This window comes from Phoca vitulina, unplaced genomic scaffold (genome assembly GCF_004348235.1).
Source record: "Phoca vitulina isolate PV1807 unplaced genomic scaffold, GSC_HSeal_1.0 scaffold8, whole genome shotgun sequence".
Classification (NCBI taxonomy): Eukaryota; Metazoa; Chordata; class Mammalia; order Carnivora; family Phocidae; genus Phoca; species Phoca vitulina.
In genome coordinates, this window is record NW_022589711.1 from 50,424,078 (window position 1) to 50,432,103 (window position 8,026).

General features: G+C 56.7%; 1 protein-coding gene and 1 long non-coding RNA gene across 2 annotated transcripts in view; one reads left to right on the forward strand and one right to left on the reverse strand.

The window, feature by feature from the left end:
- Positions 1-3,558: 3,558 nt before the first annotated feature.
- HES1 (hes family bHLH transcription factor 1) lies at positions 3,559-6,126 on the reverse strand. The gene is made up of 4 exons (XM_032406160.1): positions 5,791-6,126; positions 5,553-5,648; positions 5,220-5,307; positions 3,559-4,550 (listed from the first exon to the last, which is right to left on the reverse strand). The coding sequence occupies exons 1-4, from the start codon at positions 5,896-5,898 to the stop codon at positions 4,000-4,002; spliced, it is 843 nt and encodes a 280-aa protein (XP_032262051.1). The 5' UTR covers positions 5,899-6,126; the 3' UTR covers positions 3,559-3,999.
- Positions 6,127-7,267: 1,141 nt separating this feature from the next.
- The window catches only part of LOC116633558, a 6,471-nt gene continuing 5,712 nt past the window's right edge, over positions 7,268-8,026 (forward strand). The window contains exon 1 of the long non-coding RNA XR_004299756.1: positions 7,268-7,332. This is a non-coding gene — a long non-coding RNA (uncharacterized LOC116633558). The remainder of the gene's footprint in view (positions 7,333-8,026) is intronic.

Sequence of the window (8,026 nt, forward strand, 5' to 3'; positions counted from 1 at the left end):
TTTTGGCACTTACCTCATCATGCCTGGGATGAGTCACTCGAATGTTTGTCTATCTTCCTAGCTAAACCAGAGCTCTGGGAGTTGGGGGCTGTGTGGGAATTAATATTATCTTTGTAGCACTTGCAGTGGACCTGCTGGGCACTTAGTAGGTGCGCAGGGTTTTTAGAAACGAGATACCTTTTTTTTTTTTTTTTTTTTTTTAAGGAGTCCAGAGTTGCTGCCTGGCGGCTCTGTCTTTTTTGGGACGCCGCTGTGGGCTGAGATGCCCTTGTCGCCCCCACCCCCACCCCCTCCCTGCCCACTCCTGCCCTGGCTCGGCCTGACGCTTGGCAGTGCTCGGCAGGCCGCGAGGGCCTCTGGTGCCCTGACACTGGCCTCGGCCCAGTTTCCCCGGCTTCTAAATGCGGCCCGGAGCTACCGGGGGAACTGGAAAAACACTGGCAGGCCGCCCCACCCCCAGGCCCTGGCGGGGCCGCGCGGCCGCATTTCTGCGGCTAGGGCCTGCTGCTTGGGAGGCGCTGGGGCCTGGGGCGGGGGAAGCGGGGGGGGGGGCGGCCGGGCGCGGGCGGCTGCCTGCCTGTCAGCGGGAGCGGGCGCGGGCTCGTGTGTCAGCGGCTCCCTCCTCCCTCTCCCCCTGCCGCCGCCCGCCCGCCCGCCCGCCGGGCCTCCCGGCCTCCCGCCGCCGCCGCCGCCCGCTCCCCCCGCGGCCTGGCAGGTTGCCGGCTGCACAGGCGGGGGTTCGCGCCGTTCTCACGACCTCTCAGGTTGCCTGAGCTCATCTGGGAGCTATTCATTTCCTGCCAGAAAGCAGCCAGGCCTGCTAAGCAAACCACCTTGGCCGCAGGGCCGCCGGGGCTGGCCCGGCGTGGCCGCCCTGGCCTGCTCCCGCCCGGGGCCCCGGGCCCCGGCGGCCTCCCTGGAACCCCCGGGCCGCCCTGGCGGGCGCGCGGCGCGGGCAGCTCGGCGGCCCATCTGGTTGCACTTAGGAGCCGAGGAGGAAGCTAGCAGCGGGTTGTTACCGGCCAAGGGGTGTGGGAAAAGTTAATTGACTTTAATGACAGGTTTCCCGGGACGGTGGTGACGATGAGGGGGTCCAGTTTAACCCCTGGGTCCCCATTCCAGAAACACGTGGGGGTGGAATGGGGCTCGAGGAGGGGGCGCACCTCGGAGTCGCGCTTATTCATGAGAGAAGGCTCGCGTCTTGACCGGGGAGAGCTCCCCTTCCAGTTCAGCGCCTTCCCGGCTCCGGATGCTGCCAGGGACGGCGGGGGGCCGGGGACCTGGAGGGTCTCCATTGAGAGGATAATGCGCGCTGCGGCGGAGGCCGGCGGCCCGCATCCGGACCTGGAGCTTGGAGCTGGGCCTTATCTCTCGGAACCATCGGGACTGCCCCGGGCGGGGGAGAGGAGTAGCCGGGTGTGCCCCGAGGTCGTAAAACTAGGCCAGGCCGGGTCGGGGGTGGGTGGGCAAAATTGCAGTCGTCTTTGAAGCTCCAGAAACAGCCTGGGTGCAGGAGGACACAAGGTCTTCGAAATAAACCCACTCATTTTACGGACTTGGAAATGTCCCAGATAAGGGAAATGACTCATCCAAAGTGACACAGTCAGTTCAGTGGCGTAGCTGGCACAGGAGCCTGAAAATTCCCATTGGGGCCTAAGGTGTCACCCTTTCTCCCCAAATTGTGCAGAAACAGATGCCTCATCTAAGAGTCTCAACCCAAATTCCAGGAAAAAAGACGATTTTCAAATTATCAAAGGGACAAATGTTTACTTCCTTTCCTTAAATCTATTATTCCCTCCCCCAAGAGATCTATGTATACATTTTTGATGATGTTAATAAAAATTCACTTTTTCAGTCGTTCCCCTTTAGTACAGGGAAAGTACAAAGAGATTTAATTTTAGGTTGGTGTAGAGATTGCACTGGTTTGTGTGTGTGTGTGTGTGTGTGTGTGTGTGTGTGACTTTTTGAAGAACATACATTATTTTTACAAAAATGAGACCCTGGTGCCTCCATTCTTTATGCCAGGACAGTTAAGGACTTCTAGTGCTCCAGAGGGCAGGTTTACCGAATGAAGCATTTAGGCTTGTGTTGGGTGTCTTATTAATAGACCAATTGCTATTATGTTTGTGTTTAAACAAGAGGGAAATCATGAAAAAAATGGTACGATAAAGAGGGGTATGTGTATATATGTGTGTATTTCTTGGGGATGGGTGTTGGACACCTTTCACATAATGAGGCAAGTAGGAGCCAAATTTTAAAAAAGTATTTTTGAAAACTCTCCCTCCGGTCCGAAGCTGGGTCGAAAGTATTTGGGTAGAAAAGTGCTGTCGGCTAGCTAGATCATTCCTGTGATAGAGCGGCTCTCCACACTGGCCTGTGGGAAAGGCCAGAGCAAGGCGGGGGAGAGGTAAAGCTTTTGAAACAAGACAGAAAATCGTTGGCTTTATCTTTGTTAGGAAGGCTTCAAAGATTGATTTCTCCCGCCTCATCCTTCTCCTCCCAGAAGCCGTTCTGAAAGAAGGGGGATGAGATGAGGCTGGCGGGAGGGGCCGGGCCGGGAGGAGGACTGGCCGGCGGTGCGGGAGGAGGGCGCGCCCGCCAGACCCACAGCGCGGCTGATGTGTCTGGTCTCGCAGGGCTCGTGGTTTTCATTTCCCCAACACCTGGATGCAGTCAAACACCTGGCCAAATCTGACAAAATCTGACAAGCCTTTGTGATGGGATTTGGAAGAAATTCCCTGCAGATCCTGGCACAGTTTAAAGCTGTCCGCTTTGAGTTAGGACTTGTTAAGGAGGGTTATGTGAGCTGAAACCCGAGACAACCCTTTTGCTTCTATCTGGAGCCCACATCTTGCCTGGAAATGGGGCATGACCAAGCGAAGGGGTCGCTTGCTGTTTGTATTAAAGGGAAGATGGCCTGTGTGCCTGCCAGCACGGCCCCCACATGCTTTCTGTATTAGAGCCAAGCGCAGAAACTTATCAAAAACATATGTCTGGTGTTAATCATCTGGACTTGGGCTCCACTTGGGAGTCTAACTAGCTGTCCCTTGGCAGAAGGAATCTGTTGACCTTCTCAGCTTGCTTGAAGAGGGTGCAGAGAGGCATCTGCAAACTTTTGGATGCTGGTACAAGGGAATGCCTAACTGCATCTAAGTATTGACTAATTAAACAGGCTCCCAAACTTGAAGGCTGGAGGCTGCCTGTATGCATTTACTTTGGTGGTGTGCTACCCCAGGGATGTAGTGCCACAGGGGTGTCCCTTAATATGCGGTGGGCACACATTACTTGATTAACTTCATGACTTCAGTCCAGTTCAACCTTCCTCAGGAGGAGCTAGTAGGAGAACCAGGACTGAATGATTTACCCAAACTGCAACTAAAAAAATTTTTATATTCTTTGAGAGGTTGACCACAAATTGATCAGGGTAGCCATATTAGATGGGTTCTTGCAAATTAAGTGAAATTTAGTTCATGGAGGGTTGGTAAAAGTTTTGATGGATTTTTAAAAATGTTCTTTTTAATAACAAAAGAACCAATGACTGAATTCTCAGATTACATGTAATTCACATTCTGCCAAGGGCCTCCTCTTTTTACATATTCCAAAATAATCAGTTATAAGACATAGAAGCCTTCACTCTTCTTTTTATTATATTTTCTCAAATAAACTTCCCAAAAGGAAGATATTTTAAGAGCATTTTCAAACATCTTTGGCATCACATAAAAAAGAAATCTCGTGTAAAAAACGAAATGTCATCTGAACTTTTATAATACAAAGGCGCAATCCAATATGAACATATAAAATATATACAAATATAGTGCATGGTCAGTCACTTAATACAGCTCTCTACAAAAAAGTAACTTTTTTAGAAATTAAAAAAAAAACAAAACAAAATAACCATTAATCACAAAAGTCTTCTCTCCCAGTGTCCAAGTTCCTGTTGAGTGTCCCGAGGGAAGAGAGGTGGGTTGGGAGTTTAGGGGGAGGGGTGACCTGAGCCCCTCAGTTCCGCCACGGCCTCCACATGGAGTCCGCCGTGAGCGAGGGGCCGCTGGAAGGCGACACTGCGTTCGGGCCCACGGAGGTCCCGCTGTTGCTGGTGTAGACTGGGATGACGGGGCCGCTGTGAGCGAAGGCCCCGTTGGGGATGAGGAAGGCAAACTGGCCGTCCGGAGCCGGCACCACCTGGAAGCCGCCGAACACCTTAGCGGCCTCTCCAGCGGGGCTGCCCAGCTTGCAGGGCGCGCCGCCGGGAGGGGGCGCCGCGCCCCCGGGGATGGGCACGAGAGGAGGTGGCGGCGCGAACGGCGCGTGCTGCGGGCCGCCGGGTCCCGGCGGGGGCGGCGGCGGCGCCTGCAAGGCGGGGTGCGGCTGCCCGGGGTAGGTCATGGCGTTGATCTGGGTCATGCAGTTGGCCAGGTGGCCGAGCAGCCGGGTGCGCACCTCAGTGTTAACGCCCTCGCACGTGGACAGGAAGCGGGTCACCTCGTTCATGCACTCGCTGAAGCCGGCGCGGTACTTCCCCAGCACGCTCGGGTCTGTGCTAAGCGCCGCTGCGGGCCAGAAGGAGACAGACCGGTCACCCAATGGCCCTGGCCCCGAGGCCACCGCCTCCGCCCTGGGAGGTCCCCGCGGCGCCCCTCCCTGACCACCCGCCCGCGGAACAGTCCCCGGCTGGGGTTGGGGGAAGGGTGGTGGTTTAGAAAAACCGTCCACCTCTCAGCACTAGCTTGGCAACCGAAGCCGAGACGGTTCCTCTCCATTCCCCGCGGCTTTATTTTAACCCATTCAGCCTCACATCTTCCCCACCCTCCGCGCGCGCGTAGTGACCTTGGGCAGTGCCCTTCCCCCCCCTTCCCCGCCACCCGGGCCTCATTTCCCCAACTCTAATGGGGGAAGTGGGGAAGTGCTAAACCAGATGACCCCCAGGCTCCACGCAGCTCAAAACCGCCACGGTTCTGAGTCTTTTCGTCCCCACCCGCTTCCCCCACTGCCAAGCCACCCGCCACCCTCGCCCCTACAATCTCTCTCCCTCCCTTTCCGGAACAGTAACAACTTGGAGTTGTGGCTATAAATAAGCCCCAGACCGTGGGAACGCAAGAGTGAGCCAAGGCAGTAAAATGTAGCTGAATGCCTCTCACAACCACGGGCGGAAGTCTGGAAGAAATCACCGCGGGGCGAAGGGGACGCCCGTAGAGGGGGACGCGGCGAGCCGCCCTCACCCGTCATCTGCGCCCGCTGCAGGTTCCGGAGGTGCTTCACTGTCATTTCCAGAATGTCCGCCTTCTCCAGCTTGGAATGCCGCGAGCTCTGCACAGAAGAGGAGGCAAGGCACTAGAGTGAGAGCCCCGCCAGCGGCCTCGGAGTCTGGGGTCCCTCCCCCCCGGCCGCGGCGCCGACATCCCCAGACCCTGGAGGGGCCCGGCCCTCCGGCCTCGGAGAACGCAGTGCAGGCGGGGACCATCCCGCCAGCGAGGGGGGTTTCACATTTAGTACCTGAGAAATGGTATTTCATTTTAATTAAAAAACAAAAAAAGGCAGCATTACCCACTTACATCTTTCTTAAGAGCATCCAAAATCAGTGTTTTCAGCTGGCTCAGACTTTCATTTATTCTTGCTCTTCGTCTTTTCTCCATGATAGGTTTTGATGACTGTAAAGGAAAAAAAAAAGAAAAAGAGCCCTGAGTTCCCATGGGATCTGCCATTTCACCCCGGGGTTTCAAGGGAGAAGGGAGCCCCCCAACCCCGACTTAATTTCTTAGGGCTGCAGAGAGATAGTGGTACTGCCCTTACCTTTCTGTGCTCAGATGCTGTCTTTGGTTTATCCGGTGTCGTGTTGACACTGGCTGGGGTAGCAGCCACCGGGGACGAGGAATTTTTCTCCATTATATCAGCTGGCATTTTCTGTTGCTTTTTTTTTTTTAATCCCTAGAGAATTTTATTTTTGGAGTCCTTCACACAAAAAATTGTTTTGTTTATGTCCCTTTCACTTAAGACTCTCACAAAACTGAGCAAGTTTTGAGGGTTTATTATAATATCTTATGGCTACTTGGTGACCGGTAGCGCTATTCCAGGACCAAGGAGAGAGGTAGACGGGGGATTCCACTGTTATCTGCACCAGCTCCGGATCCTGTGTGATCCCTAGGCCCTGGCGGCCTCTATATATATCTGGGACTGCACGCGAACGGCTCGTGTGAAACTTCCCAAACTTTCTTTCCCACAGTAACTTTCAGCCAATGGGAGGAGGAGACACGCGGCACCGCTCGTGGACCGCGCCCCCCCATTGGCCGCCAGGCACAAGGCCTGGCGGCCAATGGCGCGCGCCTGAGCCCGGGGCACCGGAGGCTACAACGTCAATCAAAAGGATTTTAACCCTTTGCTACTCTCCCTGCTGGGCTTTGCTTTAGAGAGGATTTTTCTGCAGGTTTTGCCCCAGTCTAGTTAAGTTCTTCTGGGGCCAGGGTCTTTGCTCTTTATTTACTTTCACATGTGTAATAGAGCTGCTTTGACACTGATAAGAAGTTCATTTGAAATATATTTAAAAAAAAGATTTAGAAGGACAGGGATAAAAGAGGAGAACGTGTGCAAGGGTGTGAGTTACCGAAACATCTAAGTGATTTCCCGCTCAGGAGGATAATGAAAATCGATCATGCCTAGAAAAGGGACGCAAAAAAAAAAAAAAAAAACTTTTTTTTTATGGAAAAAAAAGAAAAAAAAAAAAAAACGCCCCCCCCCTTTTATTTGCGAATTTTTAAAGCAAGGGGGGTTTTTTTTTTTTTTTTTTTTTAATTCCCTCCTCCCCCCCCGCCCGTCCCTTATTCCTCTTCTGGAGTTGGGGCCTTGGATCCCGCGCTTCCCCAGGAAACAATCAGAATAATTTCCAACTGGGCAGAAAGGAAATGAAAGATGAACAAGAGGGGCTTTGATGGCAAGGCCTCAGGGACGCGCGCGCGCCCTCGCCATCCTTTTCCTTTCCACCCACAGACTCTTGGTTCTGCGGCCTGTTGAGGTGGCGGGCCGGGCAGCAGCCTCTTCCTCTCCTTCTCGCCCCGCGGGCGGCCGGGGCAGCCTCGGCACCCGGCGCGCGCGGGCCCTTTAAGAGCTACACCAGCCGAGCTGCAGTTTGACATCAGCCGGCCGGCGAGGGCGCGCCTGGAGCCGGAGCACGTGCCAGGATGTTTTATTGCCGCCGCGGCTGCGGCCGGGCCGGGAGGATGTGTGTGTGCGTGCGTGTGTGAGTGTGTGTGCGCGCGCCCCGGGGGCAGGGAGGCGGGGGGCGGCGGCGGGCGGCGGAGCGCGGGGGCTGGTTCTTGGTCCCCGGGAGAAGCCAAGAAGGTAAATAGCAGCTGCTGTGCTCGAGCCTGGGAAAACCCCGCCCCCTGCGCCTGGCCGGGGCTCATTGGCGCGCGCTGCGTGTGGGGTGTGTGTGTGTGTGTCCGGGGGCCCCCTCCTCCGGCCCCCGCCGGGGCAGGAATCCGAGGGGGCGGCGGGCTGGGAGCCGAGTCCCGGCGCTTACCACCGCTCCCCCCGCCCCCCCCGCCTTTCCCCGGCCAAGGTCAGCCCTTCCGGGCGGGGAACGCACGCCCCGGGGTGGATAGTGGGGAATTATTCCAACCCCCCACTCCACCCCTGATTTCGGGCTTGGGGTTTTAACTCGGCCGAAAGCCTCACTAGCAACAGCCCGGGGGAGGGGTGGGGGCATTCTTGTTTGCTCCTTGCCCCGGCCCTCCCTCCCTCCCTCCCCCCGCGGGGCCCCAGGCGCCCGCCGCGGTCACGAGATGCCTGACCGCACTTAGGAAGCGGCCGGGTCAGCCTCCTGCCTCCGCTCGGCGGCTGCGGTTAAAGCGGCTTCGCGCCGCCCGCCCCTTCCCCGGGTCCAGGGCTGCCGGGCAGCTCCCCCTCGCTGCGCCCGGGCGGCCGCCGGCGGGCGGCCGGGAGGAGGCGGGCGGCGCGGGCGGCTGCGTGCTGCCGGCTGGCCGGGCCGCGCGCCGGGAGGAGCCGCCGCCGCCGCCGCCGGGTGCCACGTGGC

What these genes read in the sequence shown, in the direction of transcription:
- HES1 (XM_032406160.1), bottom strand. Translation starts at nt 5,898, where the DNA reads ATGCCAGCTGATATAATGGAGAAAAATTCCTCGTCCCCGGTGGCTGCT. An exon ending in CAGCATCTGAGCACAGAAAG is followed by an intron (nt 5,649 to 5,790) that starts GTAAGGGCAGTA and finishes TTTCCTTTACAG; the next exon opens with TCATCAAAACCTATCATGGA. An exon ending in GCAGCGGGCGCAGATGACGG is followed by an intron (nt 4,551 to 5,219) that starts GTGAGGGCGGCT and finishes TCTGGCCCGCAG; the next exon opens with CGGCGCTTAGCACAGACCCG.